General features: G+C 39.7%; 1 protein-coding gene across 3 annotated transcripts in view; it reads left to right on the top strand.

Moving 5' to 3' along the window:
* Window positions 1-20,500, top strand: part of LOC133551271 (roundabout homolog 2-like) — a 190,250-nt gene that overhangs the window by 116,871 nt on the left and 52,879 nt on the right. For all 3 annotated transcript variants that reach the window (XM_061897818.1, XM_061897820.1, XM_061897819.1), the window contains exons 6-8: window positions 3,365-3,501; window positions 7,365-7,489; window positions 14,445-14,616. In XM_061897818.1, the coding sequence (XP_061753802.1) occupies window positions 3,365-3,501; window positions 7,365-7,489; window positions 14,445-14,616 (434 nt within the window). The remainder of the gene's footprint in view (window positions 1-3,364; window positions 3,502-7,364; window positions 7,490-14,444; window positions 14,617-20,500) is intronic.

Below are 20,500 nucleotides of genomic sequence, written 5' to 3'. Positions count from 1 at the left end.
AACAAAGCAGGATCAAGAGTCAGGGGAGGGCGGGAGGGAGTCTTGGCAGTGGGTCGCCAGATCAGGGTCCCCCGAATCCACCGAGGCATAGTCAGGTGCCAGCAACGCATAGAGCGCCGCTGTACCTGACAAGGTGGGCGACCTGGGAAGGGCCACATTCGTGGCCGACGAGGAGGTCAGCGCACTTGGCGTGGCGGATGACCAGGTAGCGGCCACATAAGTGGCCGACGAGGAGGCGGGCGCGTCGTCATGGCAGGCGTGGAAGTAGCGCGCGTCGTCGTCGTTGTGGCAGGCGTGGAAGCAGCGCCAGTTGTCTTGTGGTCTTGGCTCGGGTCTTGGCATCTTGGAGCTGCGACTGGCGGCACTTGGCGTCGAGAAGCTGCGACTGCCGGCACTTGGCGTCGAGGAGCTGCGACTGGCGGCATTTGTTTTCGAGGAGCTGCGACTGGCGGCACTTGGCATGATGCAGGTACTGGTGCTAGGCATGGAGCAAGTAATGGTACCTGTCGTGGTGCAGGCACTGGAGCCCGGCGTGGTGCAGGCACTGGAACTCGTCGTGGTGCAGGCACTGGAGCTCGTTGTGGTGCAGGCACTGGAGCCCGTTGTGGTGCAAGCACTGGAGCTTGGCGTGGTGCAGGTGCTGGCCGTGGATTTGGTGCTTTCCGTGGACTTGGTGCTAGCCTCGGACTTGGTGCTAGCCTTGGGGCAAGGAAAAACTCACCCTAGTGGGACATCAACCATGATGACTATGAGAAACCTTAGAGAGGACCACATATGTGGGGAACCCCCGAGCCCCCCCTTGGGGACCGAAAGCAATGGATGTCGAGCGGATCTAACAAGATATTGTGAAAGTCCAATTCATAGTGGATCTAACGTAACCGTGAGAATCAAGTCCAAAGTGAATCCAATATAGTAGCGAGAGTCCCATTCAAAGTGGAGCCAGCAGGAAACCATGCCAAGCGAGGGCGAATCAGCACCGCAGAGATGTCCCCAACCAATACATAGGCGAGCGGTTCATCTTGGGTCCCGACTCTTGACGAGTGGTCCATCATGGGTTCCAATTTTGGACCGCCAGTACTTCATCCATGGCCACCGGACCGGACCTCCTCCACAGGGGAGGGGGGGACATAGGAGAAAAAGAAAAGAAACAGCAGATCAACTGGTCTAAAAAAGGGGGTATATTTAAAGGCTAGAGTATGCAAATAAGTTTTAAGGTGAGACTTAAATACTTCTACTGAGATAGCATCTCAAACTGTTACCGGGGAGGCATTCCAGAGTACTGGAGCCCGAACAGAAAACGCTGTATTGCCCGCGGACTTTTTTTGGGCTCTGGGAATCACTAATAAGCCGGAGTCCTTTGAACGCAGATTTCTTTCCGGGACATATGGTACAATACAATCGGCAAGATAAGATGGGGCTAGACCGTGTAGTATTTTATACGTAAGTAGTAAAACCTTAAAGTCACATCTTAAGTGCACAGGAAGCCAGTGCAGGTGAGCCAGTACAGGCGTAATATGATCAAACTTTCTTGTTCTTGTCAAAAGTCTAGCAGCCGCATTTTGTACCAACTGTAGTCTTTTAATGCTAGACATGGGGAGACCCGAAAATAATATGTTACAGTAATCGAGACGAGACGTAACAAACGTATGGATAATGATCTCAGCGTCGTTAGTGGACAAAATGGAGCGAATTTTTGCGATATTACGGAGATGAAAGAAGGCCGTTTTAGTAACGCTTTTAATGTGTGACTCAAAGGAGAGAGTTGGGTCGAAGATAATACCCAGATTTTTTACCGAGTCGCCTTGTTTAATTGTTTGGTTGTCAAATGTTAAAGTTGTATTATTAAATAGAGGTCGGTGTCTAGCAGGACCGATAATCAGCATTTCCGTTTTTTTGGCGTTGAGTCGCAAAAAGTTGGCGGACATCCATTGTTTAATTTCATTAAGACACGCCTCCAGCTGACTGCAATCCGGCGTGTTGGTCAGCTTTAGGGGCATGTAGAGTTGGGTGTCATCAGCATAACAGTGAAAGCTAACACCATATTTACGTATGATGTCCCCTAGCGGCAGCATGTAGATGCTGAAGAGTGCAGGGCCAAGGACCGAACCCTGGGGAACTCCACATGTTACCTTAACGTAGTCCGAGGTCACATTGTTATGGGAGACGCACTCCATCCTGTCAGTAAGATAAGAGTTAAACCAAGACAAGGCTAAGTCTGACATACCAATTCGTGTTTTGATACGCTCTAATAAAATATTATGATCGACGGTATTTTCTGTTGTTTGTCTCCTTCACACATGTATTTGATGATACTAAAAATGTTGTACAAGTAGTTCAGGGTCATACATTGGTCATAATTAAAGTTCTCCTTTGTCCCGCGATGAAACAATGACTAAAGGTTTTGTGATAATAAATCATATCGATGCAATCCTTGTAGTATTGACTAGATACCAAGTACAAGTATCAATACAATCAATATTTCTGTAGATCCACCCATTTGTTTACATTTCGGAGTGCTAGCTTGCTGGCAGTGACCTATTCTATCCTCTCACAGTGTGTAGTGAAGCATGTGTAGCTCATCCTGCAGGGAAGTTAATTGTAAAATTACTTAGTTTATTTGTCACCATGGAAGCAAGGATTAGTGATTTAAAAGTAGCTAGAACAATACAGACTGCAGATGAACATTAGCTGCTAGCCAGCTATGTTTTAAAGTACCGTTAGTTTTGAAGCCAAAATACTGATAGCCCGAAGAGGTACGCCAAATGTCTAATGCGCCTGTCCAACTGTTGTCGTCCGTAGAGTTAAAGATGAAGTCCATGCAGAAGTTGTTTTGGTCAACTTTAGATTATCGCAATGAAGGTAACGCCAAATTAGCCGGTTATGTTTTTGTTTAGCAGTGTTCACCATTAACCTGGAAACGGAAGTCCTGCTTGGTGAATATGTCTATAGCTACAACATAATATGATTTGAAAATATAAAAAAAAAAATGCACTGTAATACATAAATACAACTTGTTTCAACAGTTAATTTAGGCCAATAATATGTAGAATGTTTACAAACAAAATTGTTGATGTCCTAAATCTGCAACATTTGAAGTGCAATTTAGCGAGGACTGTTTTCTATAGGACAAAATAAACATATTTTAAAAATCCTTATCTTTTATAATAGATATCTTAAATGAAATAGGTTTTGATAGTAAATAATAAAACATATACAGGCTTACAAGCTGTAATGTTAAATAAAGCTAGCAATTTCAGATATACAGGAACATGTTGATTCTGTGGATGAATGGTGGAATATTGGTAGAGCCTAGTCCTCATTCTTAACTGTTGATAGTTGACTGTTGTTTCCTCTCTGTTGCAAGATATGACATTCGGTATGAAAAAGAGGATTTCTTGCTGAGGATAAAGAAAGCTGCCGTCAGTGATCAGGGGACCTTCACCTGTCTGGCAGAGAACCGTGTGGGCAAAGTGGAGGCATCCGCTTACCTGACCATCAGAGGTGGGTAGCCGCTTGTGGTCGCACTCTTGTCGATCCTCATAACCTACTCCAAATTTTATTGCATTTCCCAAGTCACAGAACAATCAGTGCTTTATTGCGTATTTTACCAAAGCTATTGCTCCCCTGCTGAGAGGCCGGGTCTGGCCTCCAGTTTTCTTTTCATCCAACAGAACGATGCACTTGATTACTTCAGATCTCCAGCTAAGCTCTGAATATGAACAATCTAGCCATCTTTTAGTGAACTGTTACCACCTCTCCTCAGGGTTTTTATTTTTTTTTTTACCCGAATCATGCCCACTCACTCCATATTCGTGTTCAATTTAATAGTCAATCTCTGGAATTATCACACATTGTCAACTTTATATTTAATCACCTTGGCGCTGTAGTTTTATACTTATTTTAGAAATTGAAAATGTGGAATATTTATGAACATGCTGTACTGCTTAGTGATATTTAGGCTGAATCCTAATTACCCCCTTTACCTCCTACACCCTGTCATCTTACCCCATAAATTTGAAGGTTAAGATAAAGTGGTAAAAAATATGTACCTTTAAAAAATTAGACACCATAGAATGCCGTGACATTGACAGTAAACATGCTACACTATGACATTTATGTACACACATATATATATATATATATATATATATATGAATGAAATATAAATATATTTACACATATATTATATATCTAGTCTGACATCGTAGTTTACTAGCTACATTGGTATAGCTAGTCTGTATGAAGAGCAAATTTTTTAATTAAAAAGAAACACATGCCTAATGTAAATTTTAAAAGTAAATTATGTGTCTAATCATTCATGAAATGTCGCAAGTTGTAGTAAAGTCATTTAGCTGCTCGTCAGACATCATAGTTTACTATCTACCGCCATGTTAGCTATCTTATATAATCAACGGTTTTAAAAAAACAACATTTAAAACATAGCAATATTTACATGGAGGAGAAAATGTTTAAATGTCTGATAAAATACTTCCACATTTACCCATTCACACACACATTCACACACTGATGGAGGGAGCTGCCATGCAAGGCGCTAACCAGCACCCATCAGGAGCAAGGGTGAAGTGTCTTGCTCAGGACACAACGGACGTGACGAGGTTGGTGCTAGGTGGGAATTGAACCAGGGACCCTCGGGTTGCGCACGGCCACTCTGCCACTGCGCCACGCCGTCACTTGAAACCTTAGTTTCAAGTGAAATTGGACCCACGCTATAAACCCGTGACACTCACCATTTCCTTAGATTAATAGTAGAATTGGGACACGACTTACCAGACATGGGGCTAAAGGGGTAAACAGGAGAATTGTGATTCAGCCTTACTGTATGATTTTAAAATGTATAAACAATTCTTTCATTTCCACATACAGATATGTTAGAGTATTTGAGAATGTGTTAATAAGTGCAATGTCAAGGGTATAAAACCTTGAGAATACCTCCATAGTGACAAGCTCGTGCAGAAAGATCCAAAGTGCATTTCCGTGGGCCATTTGCAGCCTTCATCTCTTTTTTTTATTGGCCACCAACAGATTTTATCGAGAAAATCAACACATCCTGGATGAGAGCATTACACAGAAATGGCCCAAATCCCCTTAAAAAAATGGGACCTGAAAATCAAAATGACCGACAAACTGCGTCTTACTGTATATAGTCTTTGATCATTTCCACGCTTCTTTTCATGACACATGTATTCACATTTTCCGAAAAATGTTGTAAGTTTTTAAATGTGTCGAAACCGTTAAAAAGGTTTTATTCGGCAGAATAATAGTAAAATTAATAAAGAGTTACAACAAATTAATTATCTCATGATTGAAAAAGGGGAACTGCACTTTTTTTAAATTTTGCCTATAGTTTACAATCATTATGAAAGAATTGACGACTGATAAATTAAAAAAAAAAGCTTTCTAAATATTAAATAAACATATATAAGCCAATAGGAGCGCCTCTATTTCGCCCATAAAATCAAAAAAATAACCAATCAAAAAGCGCTGAAAATACTCCATTTATATGTTGTGACTTGAATATTAACCAAGTATTAGTGATATTTATATTATTAGCCCTAAAACAGATACTATTTATAGTAGTGACGTGATCACTTCCTGTGTCCCTATGATTACATTATTGAGTGGTCAGCTGCTTCCTCTCTTCATTGCTCCCTGTGTGTTTATTTTAGATCATCAATCATGCATCTCACCTGGACAGAAGAAGTCTGAGTAGGTATTCCAACAAGCTGGTACACTTTGACAGCCATTTAGGGCCTGAAAAATGGCCAGAAAGACACGAAAATAGCAGTCTGCACCCTAATCACAGCAGACCTTACCCAGCTAGCAGAAGACATTAACACAATGTTGAAAACTTGTTGAATTAGGTCCTGACATTGAGCAACTCACACCTAAAGTTGGAAAAACCTGCTTTTTGACAAAGTTTAATCAATTTTGGATTCTGACGTTGATTTGACCACTGAAATTTGATGTTGTCTCAATTTACAAATACAACTATTTTGCAAGGTTGTTTCAAAGTCAGTTTTAAAGGACATGTATGTATAATCAATGTTGTATGAATATCTTATGTTTGTTGGTTCTCACGAAGTCTGCAGTGAGCAGAAATCAGTGATGAAGAAAGAAAAAAGCAAACTTTGTGATGTTTTTTTTAAATTAATGCGTTGCGTATGTTTAAAATGATCAAAATGTGTAGATATTAAATGTTACCACATTACATATACACTTACATCATGTATATAAAACCTCAATGGAGGTGTTTAGATGTTTTTTTAAGGGCCTTGTTGGAGGAATTGCGCGGCTCCCATAAGCTCTACTGTAAGCAGACTTTTGATCACATTTATTTGATATATTCAGAATTCAGGAAAAACAACAACATCCATCTTCATTTCTTTCATCATGATTGTGAAAGAAACTGCAAAATTGATTTTTAAAAAAAAGGGCAGATCCTCTATAAATTAGATATAACTCCAATTTGCTTCATTAGCTAGCACAAATCTAGGATGTGATTATTGTGTTCTAATAGTTTAGTTTGCAAAAACTGATTGACCTAAATTGTATTGGTTTTAGTTGTTTAGTTTATGGACCATGTGCACTATATATTGTCCACAAGGAATCAATGGGTGCACCAGATTCACCAATCAGCTAATTTCTGTACAGTATGTAGTACGCAAATGTACAAAATGTTTCAAAAGAAGCCTCACATCTTAAAGATGCAAATAGTTATTTTTAAATATTACCATTGCAATACAACGTTCTGGTATTGGTTCTTGCCTTTCTTACCCATTTACCCAATGTAACCAACCAACAAGCTGTGGTGATTGAGATCCATCCATCCTACAAACCCCATGGATGGAAACCCAACTCCATCTCATTCATTTCTGATTTTCATTATTTTGCTTTCTTTCCCTCTGTTCTACTCCTCTGCTGTCCTTTCTCTCTGTGTTGTGACTTAATCACACCCACACCATTGTTGTGTCACCAGCTCGCCCAGTTGGTAAGTAAGAGCTGTTCCCATTGTGCATGTTCTTTTTTTAAATCACACATTGAGCACTGTTGTGAGAATCCATAAATACATTCATCAAATTGCTACATTACTGGAACAACGGGATATTTACTGTCAATTACTGGCTCGACCCTGCCAGCAGCCACTTCGAAACCATGGATGTCACTTTAGTCACGTTTTCAGCTATAATGGAGCACCTTGACACGATAAAATGTAGTCGTTATTTTAGTGAGTTGTGTGATTAGCACATAATAAGTGCATGAAACGATAGAAATGTAAACATCAACACATTTTTACATATGTTACTGTTATGTTTAGAGTTGTATTTTACCCTTACAATTTTCAGAGGCGCCTCAGTTTGTGGTGCGACCCCGTGACCAGATTGTGGCTCAAGGACGAACAGCAATATTTCCCTGTGAGACCAGAGGCAAACCTCAACCGACTGTTTTCTGGCAGCGAGACGGCAGCCAGGTGAGATTTTGGCAACATGCGTGTTATAGTGTTTTTTGCAAGAATATATTGTAAATGACAAATAATTAATTACCGAGCTAAGACAGACATCAATATTGCAGCATGGTCTGCAGAATATAGAAACCTCTAAACTGATCACACAAGGGTGACATTGTGTGTTGTTTTTGTGGCCCACAGAGATAATGAAGTGGTCATTTATCATCAGTCTACGCTGTTCTGACCAGCCGGCTCACATTAGAGTCATTAGAAGTAATGAAAGCAGGCTAATGTCCTTTCCTGCCAGCTTGTCTGCTTGGGGTGCAGAAAGAGACTAAGCTGATTCCTCAACTCTTGTAGCTGCAGCATTAACACTTCAGGGGTAGTCAAGTCTGTTACAAGACAGACATTGAGCTATTTTGCTGAATTAATGTGCATTATTTCTTTAATACTTGGACTTTGTGAGAATCTTTTCAACCCTAATGGGCACCTAAGCATGACCTTTGTTCAACTTTAACTGTGATGACTTACTCTGACTATTTCCTTGTTCATTTTGCAAAATTCTAACATTTTACATTTATGATAACAATATGTGATGACTGAAATGTTGCCCCTTACTTTATTTTGGGTTTAAATCGCACATATCGTATTTGCCGAGCTCTATCGCGCACCATACTTATAAATAATAAATAGTTTCACACATTTTAGACTCACCGGACTATAAGCCGAAGATATATATCGGTACAATATATTTTGTAAATGTTTATTTAAAAGCAAAAGTTTATTTACATACCTTAATTGTTTCCAAATGGTGCCTGTAACACGGCACTAAAACAGCGGATCAAACAAAACAGAAGTTATCGTCATGGACCCACTATCTGCAGAAGCTAGCTCTCCAATCAGCTGAACAGACTCAATACCTCCCCTGTGATGTTTTAGGGAATTTCCAAAACTGAAACAATACAAAAAGCATGCCATTGGAAGTTGATAATACTAACACAGACACTTGTAAAAATGTTAGCATATTGGCTAATGCTAACGATGCTAGCTTGATTATATTATGGCAGTTCATATACTGCAACAGTATATGAACAGTACTCTGAACAGAAGTTCAGAGTACCCACCCTTTTTGAATTCCTAGGAGGGAGTACTAGAGAGTGCTCCCTTTGGTGATTCCCTTGTTCTAACACTCATGTTGGCAACAACAGTGAGACCTGGAGAGGCGTGATTGGGAGAAACGGCTGCCCTGATCCGAACCAGAGTGGTATTTTATTATTGAATTGTTGTGCTCATCACAGATTGTCCATAAAAACACCATGTTCAAACATACACTGCAGAAACTGAAATCTAAGATTAAATATCTCAAAAAGGGGGGGTTTTGCTTAATTTTTATCTGATAAGATACTTTTTCTCACTAAGCAGATTTTATGTTAGAGTCTTTTACTTGTTTTAAGTGTTTTGGTCCTAAATGATCTCGGTAAGATATTACAGCTTGTTGCTGAGATTTTATGACGTATATTGAGTAAAACATGCTTGAAACTAGAATATCAACTGATGCAAACCTGGGTCATCAACATTCACAAGTATAAAACTTATTTTTTAAAGTAGTAATTAATTACTTCAAGCATGAAAAAAAAATCATGATGCAGAGCGCATATCATTATGTCAAGATAATGGCACTAGCATTTTCTTAATTTATGAATATTTTTCAACATATTGAGCAAAAAGGTCTCATTTTTTTATACCAAGAAAAGTGCACTTGTTATTAGTGAGAATATGCTTTTTTTTAAGGTATTTTGGGGTTCATTGATGTTAGCTAATTTTACTTGTTTTGGAAAGTATTGACAAGCCAAATTTTCTTGTTCTGACTTTTTGCAGTGTAGGGGTGTCTATATGTGCAATTGGCACCAGGACACCCTATGCCACAATTCAATGATTGACTCTATGGTTGTAACATCGGATTTGTGGTCTCATGTTTTTGACACTCGAGTGAAAAAAGGGGCAGAGCTTTCAACCGATCACCAACTGGTGGTGAGTTGGCTCCAATTGTGGGGGAGGATGCCGAACAGACCTGGCAGGCCCTAACATATAGTAAGGGTCTGCCGGAAATATCTGGCAGAATCTCCGGCCAGACAGAGTTTCAAGTTACACCTCAGAGAGAACTTTGAACATGTTACGAGGGAGGCACTGCATATTGAGTCCGAGTGGACCATATTCCATGCCTCTTTTGTCGAGGCAGCCAATAAGAATGGTGGCCGCAAGGTGGTCGGTGTCTGCCGTTAATCCCGCTGGTGGAGACCAACAGTAAGGGATACCGTCAACCTGAAGGAGTCCTATCGGATCCTTTTGGCTAATGGACTTCGGAAGCAGCGGACAGGCATCGACAGGCCAAGCAGTGTGCAGCTTTGCCGGTTGCAGAGGCAAAAACTCGGATTGATTGGTTACTTTTATTAGTAGATTACACATTTCAGTACATATTCCGTACAATTGACCACTAAATGGTAACACCCGAATAAGTTTTTCAACTTGTTTAAGTCGGGGTCCACGTTAATCAATTTATGGTACAAATATATACTATCATCATAATACAGTCATCACACAGGTTAATCATCATAGTATATACATTGAATTATTTACATTATTTACAATGCAGGGTTGGTGGAATGAGGAGCTTTGGTTGATATCAGTACTTCAGTCACCAACAATTGCATCAACAGAGAAAGGGACATTGAAACAGTGTAGGTCTTACTTGGTAGGATATGTACAGCCAGCAGAAAACATAGTGAGTTCAGATAGCATAAGAACAAATAAATACATTAGAAGTACATTTGATTATTTACATTAGGTTATTTACAATCTAGGGAGATGGGATGTGAATGGAGGAGGGTATTGGTAAAGGGTTGATGTTGCCTGGAGGTGTTGTTATAGAGCGGTTTTGAAGGAATACAGAGATGCACTTACTTTTCCACATGTTGGGAGTGCATTCCACATTGATGTGGCATAGAAAGAGAATGAGTTAAGACCTTTGTTAGATCGGAATCTGGGTTTAACGTGGTTTGTGGAGCTCCCCCTAGTGTTGTGGTTATGGCGGTCATTTACGTTAAGGAAGTAGTTTGACATGTACTTCGGTATCAAGGAGGTGTTGCGGATTTTATAGACTAGGCTCAGTGCAAGTTGTTTTACTCTCTCCTCCACCCTGAGCCAGCCCACTTTTGAGAAGTGGGTTGGAGTGGGGTGTGATCTGGGGTGGAGGTCTAAAAGTAACCGGACTAGCTTGTTCTGAGATGTATGGAGTCTAGATTTGAGGGTTTTGGAGGTGCTGGGGTACCAGGAGGTGCCAGCGTAATCAAAAAAGGGTTGAATGAGAGTTCCCGCTAAAAACTTCAAGGTGCTTTTGTTGACCAGAGAGGAGATTCTGTAAAGGAATCTGGTTCTTTGGTTCACCTTTTTGATGACCTTGTGGGCTTCACGGTGGAAGTGGGGTTAGTGCGTCTGCCTCACAATACGAAGGTCCTGCAGTCCTGGGTTCAAATCCAGGCTTGGGATCTTTCTGTGTGGAGTTTGCATGTTCTCCCCGTGAATGCGTGGGTTCCCTCCGGGTACTCCAGCTTCCTCCCACCTCCAAAGACATGCACCTTGATTGATTGATTGGCAACACTAAATGGTCCCTAGTGTGTGAATGTGAGTGTGAATGGTGTCTGTCTATCTGTGTTGGCCCTGCGATGAGGTGGCGACTTGTCCAGGGTGTACCCCGCCTTCCGCCCGATTGTAGCTGAGATAGGCGCCAGCGCCCCCCGCGACCCTGAAAAGGGAATAAGCGGTAGAAAATGGATGGATGGATGGATGCCATTTTGTCACAGGAAAGATTAGCCTCTAGAATGGAACCTAGGTAGGTGATCTCATCTTTCCTGGTGACAACAATGTCGCCCACTTTTATAGTGAAGGGAAGAGTGGATCATGAGATCGACAAGCGGGTCGGTGCAGTGTCTGCATTTATGCATACCCTGTATCGGTCCGTCATGGTGAAGAAGGAGCTAAACCGAAAAGCAAAACTCTCAATTTACCGGTCGATCTACATCCCTATCGTCACCTATGGTCATGAGCCTAGGGTTATGACCTAAAAGGCAAGATCACTGGTATAAGTGGCCAAAATTAGTTTTCTCCGTTTGCTGGCAGGGCTCAGACTTTCTGTCATTCAGGAGTTCAGAGTAAAGCATCTGCTTCTCCACATCGAAAGAAGCTAGATAAGGTGGTTCAGCCATCTGGTCAGAATGCTCCCCAAACACCTCCCTGGGAAGGTGTTTCGGTCGCGCCCGACCTGTAGGAGGACGCGGTGGAAAGACTTAGTTTCCCAGATGGCCTGAAACGCCTCAGGACCCCCCGGGAAGAGCTGGACGCAGTAGCTGGGGACAGGGAAGTCTGGGCTTGTCTGTTTAGGCTGCTGCCCTCCCGACACAACTTTGTATAAACAGAAGAAGATGAATGGATGGATTGTTTTAGATGCATTGTAATACTTACAAACGTTGTTTGGAGTGATGAATGAAGAATCATTTCGAGCAGAAATGTTATGGACGAATAGTAAACCAAACAGGGCTTATACTTCAGGTTCAAGGCACGAAATAGAAAGTACAACTTAATTCAGCACATGCAGTGAGTAAACTCTGATGTGATAGCAGAAACAGTAGCACACCTTTTCAGTATCTCCGTCAGTGTTAGAAAACTATTTGTTGAATACAAAACATTATGGCCGTTAGCACAAAAAATGCCATAAATTAGTCACCATGTTTTAAAAGCCACAAACTACAAAGTGTGGTAAAATAAATAAATAAATAAAACAGCAGCTAGTCCAGAAAATTACAATATATTGTTTTTTAATTTTGCAGGTTTAGTGGACATTTAGTGTGCCAAATTTTGAATAGGAATGTTTTAAAAAATATTGTACCTGTCACTTTTTACACAACTAAATTCATGTGGAAAACACTCCATTATGTTTCCAAGGGATTATACTGCAAATATTATCCACCGACTGTTTTTCATGATTAAAAAAATGTGGACTGTGTGTGGACTGTACGTCAACATTTTGACTTTGAAGGTTTTTTCAGTCGAAATATGACAAAACTTTCCTGATAGCTTTCTTTTGATGGAAGTACACCAAATCCTAACTTTAGAAAAACCTGTTTAAAATCATACATTTTTGTTGTATCATTGTCAATTTTTAAATTGGATTGGGTAAGTGTCTCTCAATTATTATCTGTTGTGCCCCCATTAGCAAGAAGAAAACATGTTGCCCTGCGGCCCCCTCCACTCTCCAATGTAATAGTATCAGTTGTTCATAAAATTGTTATTATAGGTACGTACTTACAACCAAAAACTTTATAAAAACGTTTTTAGTCTGTAAAAATAAGATTTAAAGTGCATCAATTTTCCTTAAATAAAAAAAAATGTCCTCACTAACAAAAAAATATGTTCAACAACTTGAATCATTTGATGCTGAAAAAAATAAATAAATAAAAAATGATGAATGTAAATTGCTCAGCAAAATTACCTCCGAAGCCCAATATATTTAACACTATACTACAGGCTTGTTTGGTTGAGCAACTGTGCCAACAACTTGAGGGTTCCAGGTTTGAGCTCCGCTTCCACCATCCGAGCCACTGCCTTTGTGTCTTTGCGTAAGATACTTCCCGCACCTGCTCGCAGTACCACCCACACTGGTTTAAATGTAACTTAGATAATGGGATTCACCATGTAAAGCGCTTTGAGTCACTATATACAAGCGCTATATAAATATAATTCACTTGACTACAAAAATATAATTTACTTGAAAACAAAACAAAAATTATTAAAACAATGCATGTTGACTGGTGATTTATTATTATTTTTTATCAAATTGAGAAAGTCAGAGAAAACGGCTACAATGAGCACGTTTTATAGTGCACAGCTTTTCAAAGCGGGGTTTGAAGAATGATACTGCATGATACTGATAAAATGTTTTTCCTAGGGACACATGCACCCCCCTGGCATCGCAATTCGTGAAAAATTGGATTCGATAAAACATTTTATATACAGTGGCTCCATCCTGTTTTGTAGTCCATACGACCAAAGTAACAGTAGTTATTTTGAAAGCACATATTTCTTAAACATATGTATGCAAACCAGGGGTGAGAACATTTGATGCAATAACTCATGCAATTAAATACAAAAACTGATTGTATTAGTCATGCACAATAACAGATTAATTTAGATCACCTTCTCCTTTACTTGACCCGCGGAGGGTTACCTGAATGGTGGCATAAGTTGTTATACAGTCAGTGATGAGCTCAATGCTTTTGCAAAGATGAGTGAGGAGACTCCAACCGGTGTGGTCGCCGATAAATTTCACTCCAAAATAAAACTTGAGATTAAACTCTCACCATGTTATAAGCAAATAAATTATATATTATATATATTGTTTAAATCTTCCTGTATCACATTCTGACGATAAAATTCCATGTATGTCTCTGTTTTTTAGGCAATTTTTAATTTAAGCAAGCGAGTAATAACCTGTTAGTATACTTGATAATCCAAATTCACAAAGTGTGATTAATCTGATTTAGAAAAATATATGTTTAATAATACTAAAGCAAACGTAATATATATATATATATATATATATATATATATATATATATATATATATATATATATATATATATATATATATATATATATAATGTTTAAATTCCTACTTATCAGTTTCAGTCACACATAGTTAATTTTGGACTTTTGGGGATGAAAATTTACCTTGTTGGCTTCCAAAAGAAACCAAAGTCATCCATCCACTCTTAATGATTTACATTTACTTTAGGTATTGCTTTTTAGACGTTTAGAAAGGACAATTGCTTAACCGGTTAAGAAACTTTTCAAACAAAGTAGAACAACCTAGATGGAAGTATAAACCTATATCTACAATTTTACTCTGTAACTTCACCCCCTGCAGGATCTGCTGTTTCCCAGCCAACCGACACAAGGCGACAGTCGAGTGTCTGTGTCCGTGAATGGAGAGTTGACCATTTCATCAGTGCAGCGCTCAGATGCAGGGTATTATATCTGCCAGGCCCTCACTGTAGCAGGCAGCATCATGGCCAAAGCCCAGCTGGAGGTGGCAGACGGTAAGAAAAGAGACAAAAGCACGCACACACACCTCACACAACACATAAAATGTAATGAACCCAATAAACAGAACAAAACATTGGCGTTTTAAATTGCTTCAAACTATGAAATAGACTGATTTTATTGTTTTGCTTTTGTGAATGAATAAACAGACTTATGCCCACCACCCTGCAGACCAACTAAATTGTCTTTACTTGGTTTGTTTAACATTGCTATAATGTGTATCATATACTTGGTTGTAAAACTTGAACGGTCATTATCGTACTTGTGCAAAGCCAATATGACGAGATCCAGTAATTATGTTTGTGTACTAAAAATGGGGCTTTGAAATATGTTGCCAGAAGTTTTAGGACGCAGTTAGGATACTGGCATTTTAGATTCAGATATGAAAAACTGCTTATTGATTGCTAATGGAAGATATAATTATCAAATTGCCACTCTGCAAAATACTCAGATACTATTACTTTTATTTGGTACATGCAATGGCATGCGATGTTGAACATTATAATCTAAAATATTTACTATACTATTAATGTATTTGTTTTATTCAAATTTTGACAATCTTATCTTGTGAAAAAAAAATAAAACAGTAAACTGGTTTCTGTTTGACCTTACAAATCATTGATTATTAAAGTCTTCTAACAATTGTATTGGCAATACTGAAGGAATCAATAAAGTACTATCTATCAATCTATTTTTGTGTCGTAAAGGCCGAACAGTCACCAATAATTATTATTTTTACAACCCTCTCGCCATGATAAATGAAAGTGGTCTGAAAACACATAAAATAAAACATCTCCTTGATGGAGGGTGCACGATAGTCTTAACCGACAACGCTTTAATGTCAGCATTAAGTACAGAGCAACTTTTTGTTTGGAACTGTTAAAAAAAGATGTAAAAAGCATAGAGGGGTGATTTTTCTCAAGGTAAACAGAGCATAGGAGTGAGTGAGGTCAAAATAAATTGCATCAAAGAAGATGTGTTCAACTTCTGGTGTAAATGAAGAGTTAAGATGTAAACAACAATCCTGCTGATGTGGTGTTCCAATTGAATCGTTTCTAAAAAACAAAACAAAATGATGCTCCTAATTTGATTTGGAAAATTTATTTTGATAGTTTTGTACTAATCTTGCAGTAAAAACAGACAACTTCAAACATTGTTTCTTTGTAAAAACAGACTAGTCCTATATGGTGCCAGCCTGGAGCTGAAAATTGGTGAAAACAGAAGAGTTTTTTCAGAGAGATTCTTATTCCATCACTGCCCATTAGGCAAAAGACTTAAATACAACGTTGATCATACATACATATACTTTTAAACGGACTTTGTACCACTACGTTAAAAAATGGTTGAAAAAAATTGAGATAAAGTTGATTTTTAATGTTAGATCCACATTGTTGGTTGGGAAATTACCCAGTTTCAATGGTCAAATCAAATTCACACCTTGACATTGAACAAACGTGATCAAAAAGCACGTTGTTTCAACATTGTTTTTGTAATGCAAAATATTGGTCGAAATATTAACAAAATTCAATAGTCAAATCAACGTCAAAACCCAACATTGATTAAACGTCATCAAAAAGCATGTTATTGCAACGTTAGGTTTGAGTTGCTTAACGTCAGGACCTAATTCAACAAGTTCTCAACATTGTTTTAATGTCTTGTGCCTGCTGAGTGTAATGAACTAACTTCATCCAAACAAACACCTTTTTTGGAAAGGGGGGTCTTGAGATTGCATTGACCGCTGCTTCATGATATTGACAGCTGTATCACAAGACAACAACAGCAGAGTAAACACAGGATTCACTTTGTCATTCGAGAGAGTAGTGGCTCCACACGTATCCTGTACATCAGGGGTCGGGAACCTTTTTGGCTGAGAGAGCCAAGAATCCAAATATTTTAAAATGCATTTCCGTAAGAGCCATATCATATTTTTTTCAACACTGAACACAACTAAACGCGTGCATTTTTAAGTAAGACCAACATTTCTAGAGTATAATAGGTCTCTTATACTTTGTAATAACATTGGTATTCTGGAGCTAACTGTGGAGGGGGCGTGGTCTGCGGGCCTGCAGCAAAGCGGGGTGTGCCAGGACCGGCCTCAAAATCAGCGACAGGTGCGTAGATGGCCCACATGGGCCTTGTTATCTAATCACCTGTTGCTCTGTTATAAGCAGCAGCCAGAAGGAGACACAGGGTTGGAGCTGGAGCCAGAGTGCGAGCTGGAAAAAAATAAAACTATATTGTAACCCTGAAACAGGCCCTCATGTCTGTGCTTGGTGGTGTGAAGACCCCCCAGGAGAGCAAGTCCCACACTAACCAATAATAAACAAATAACTTCTTACCATTAACACAACTTTTTGAACAGGTGCGGTAGAAAACGGATGGATGGATTCAAAATACACGAGAATGTTTTATATTTTCAACATTATTTTTAACACTGTGATTACAAGTGGAATTATTCATTACTCATCGTGTCAAGCAATTTTAGCTCAGATTTATCTGAGAGCCAGAGGCAGTCATCAAAAGAGCCACATCTGGCTCGCGAGCCCTAGGTTCCCTACCCCTGCTGTACATTATGCACACAAGCAATAGACTGCAATTTTCCCACCACACTGTGTCAAACTTTCTTGCTCCTGGACTTCCCTGATCTATCAGGACAGCGTCTCTTTTGGCCCTCAATAGGGGAGGGCACCAAACACTCACCAATCTCATCAAAGTTACTCATTATTGATGTTTTAATTTAGTTGCAACCACGGCAAGACAGACACGGAGCGAACAATCATGGATGCTGATGTTGGATGAAGTCATCAACTTTTGATGCACTGATGAGTCTGGAGAATGGTCTGTGCCGCAAAGGCTTTATTTACATTGCACACCAAATCTAATTTTTTTGCACTCAAGTGACACAAATCAGATAACGCTCTAAAGGACCACATCAGGAGGTACTGTAGATAGAACATGTTCAAATGTGACCGCAGTCGAACCGGCAAGGCAACATGTTTGCGACATTTACTTCATTTTTGGCCGAGCTACGTCACTCGTGTGTGCAGGAGTGCAATTTGTAATTCTCTTCCTTCTCCTGCTGTTGTTTTCAATCATCTGCCCACTTCCTTTACACAACAACCACGGCACAAATCCACCAACACGCTGATCTGTGATATTCATGTTTTCTTGTGTAGTAGAGACTTCCTTGTTCATTTACGAGATACGGTCAACTTCCATTGTTTTTACTTGATCGAGTTCCGCAGCCGAGTGAGGTTGAGGCCACCTGAGCGCATTTGTACTGGAGTCTCATAAAGATCACATTTTACTTGTACTCTAAACAGTCAGCTGGAAAACAAAAATCTGATTATGAAAAAAATCTGATTTGGTCCACTTTGTCCGGCAGTGTAAACATAGTCAAAAGGTGCCGGGCGCGCATTGATTTCTCAGGAAAAAAACTGAATATTCAAAAGTGAACTGCAAAATGTAAGCAGCTTTTGCAGAATATTTAATTGTACCTCCTGGTTGGTAATGGTGTAAACTATTTAGACGTACTCACAGCTCAAAATCCTCGGAATGGCGATTATCGTTTTTTTGCGGCTGAACGCAACAAATGAATATTGATACTGACTGAGAACTGAGACGCAGTATTTTACTTTGTGTATGTACTGAAACTAATGTCCAGTAAGTAGATGATTAAATGGGTGATTTAAACAAAACAGCCCATTAAATTAGCCTATATTTAGAAGACAAGGATGCAATATTAAAGTACTAACTTTGCAGATTCAACACTTTATTTGCCCTATATAAATTACCTGCATACCTGTTGTGGCTTGCAATAGCATAATTTGCGGCACCCTACTTAACTTTACTGTTCATTTTTTAATGTGGCTAGCCGTGCTACCGTTGGTGGCTAATATACATGTAACACATTAAGTCATGTACAATATAAACACATATTGATCTCACTATACATTGTGACCACTCATGCCACTGTAACATAACCGTGAATGGTTACCTGAAAGGCAGGTGTCTATAAGGTCAGTGATCAGGTCAAATCATTAAAAATATGTTTGCGTATTACATTCCGACAATAAAAGTACTATTTGTTATTTACAAAACGAGTGCTACAAATTATGCTGGGAAACTGGATGGCTACCTATGTGAGTGAATTATATTTATATAGCGCTTTTCTCGAGTGACTCAAAGCGCTTTACATAGTGAAACCCAATATCTAAGTTACATTTAAACCAGTGTGGGTGGCACTGGGAGCAGGTGGGTAAAGTGTCTTGCCCAAGGACACAACGGTAGTGACTGGGATGGCGGAAGCAGGAATCGAACCTGCAACCCTCAAGTTGCTGGCACGGCCACTCTACCAACTGAGCTATGCCGCCCATGAGGCATTGCTGGCTCCTAGTTTGCTTTTTGGCACCATTATGTATACTGTACAAAAATATAAACGCAACACGTTTGTTTTTGTTCCCATTTTTTATGAGTTGAACTCAAACTCATCTAAATATTTTACTATGTACATAAAATACCAATTTCTCTCAAATATTGATCACAAATATGTCCAAACCTGTGTTAGTGAGTATTTCTTCTTGGCCAAAATAATACATCCAGCCTCAAAGGTGTCGCAAGTTTTGAGGGAGCGCCTGCAGGAATGTCGACCATAGCTGTTGCCCTTTAATAGAACGTTCATTTCACTACCATTAGCCGTTTCCAAAGGTGTTTCGGAGTAATTGGCAGTATCTCCAACCAGCCTCACAACCACAGACCACATGTAACACCAGCCTGTGACTTCCACATCCAGCAGTGCACCTCCATGATCATCGGAGACCAGCCACCCGGACAGCTGCTGCAACAATTGGTTTGCATAACCAAAGAATTTCTGCACACTGTGACAAACCATCTAAGGATAGTTAATTTGCATGCTCATCGTCCTCATCGGGGTCTAGACCTGACTGCAGTTTTTCGTCGTAACCGACTTGAGCGGGCAAATGCTCACATTTGATGGGATCTGGCACTTTGGAGAGGTGTTCTCTTCATGGATGAATCCTGGTTTTCACTGTTCAGGGCAGGTGGCAGACAGCGTGTCTGGTGTCATGTCGGAGAGCAGTTTGCTGATGTCAATGTTGTGAATCGAGTGACCCATGGTGGGGGTGTAGTTATGGTATGAGCAGGATTATGTTATGTACAACCAACACAAGCACATTTGATTGATGACATTTTGAATGCACATATACTGTTACGAGATCCTTAAGCCAATTGTTGTGTCATTCACCCAAGACCATAACTTCATGTTGCGGCATGACAATGCACAACCCCATTTTGCAAGGATCTGTACACGATTCCTGGTTGCTGAAAAAATCTCATTTCATACATGGCCAGCATATCCACCGGACATGTCAAACATTGAGTATGTTTTGGATGCTGTGGATCGGTGTAAATGACAGCATGTTCCAGTTCCTGCCAATATCCCGCAACTTCGCACAGCCATTGAAGAGGAGTGGACCAACATTCCACAGAACACAATCAACAACCTGATCAACTCTATGCTAAGCAGATGTGTTACACACTAGCTACTGACTGCTTTTCTGACCGCCAGACTGCTAATAAAGCAAAACTTCACATTTCAGAGTGCATTTTATTGTGAGCATGCAGCCTAAGGCACACCTGTGCAATTACCATGCTGAATAATCAGCATCTTGATATGCCTCACCTGTTTCGTGGGATGGATAATCTTGGCAAGGAAGAAATGCTCATTAGCACAGATTTAGACAGATTTGTAAACAATATTTGAGGGGAATCATTTTTTTTGTGTATATTTTAAACGTTTTAGATCTTTGAGTTTAACTCATGACTGTCAGACTGTTGAATAAGGACCTCCTGCTGTTCCCA

The sequence above is a fragment of the Nerophis ophidion genome, linkage group LG04 (assembly GCF_033978795.1).
Source record: "Nerophis ophidion isolate RoL-2023_Sa linkage group LG04, RoL_Noph_v1.0, whole genome shotgun sequence".
Classification (NCBI taxonomy): Eukaryota; Metazoa; Chordata; class Actinopteri; order Syngnathiformes; family Syngnathidae; genus Nerophis; species Nerophis ophidion.
This window is presented reverse-complemented; position numbering and strand designations above follow the sequence as displayed.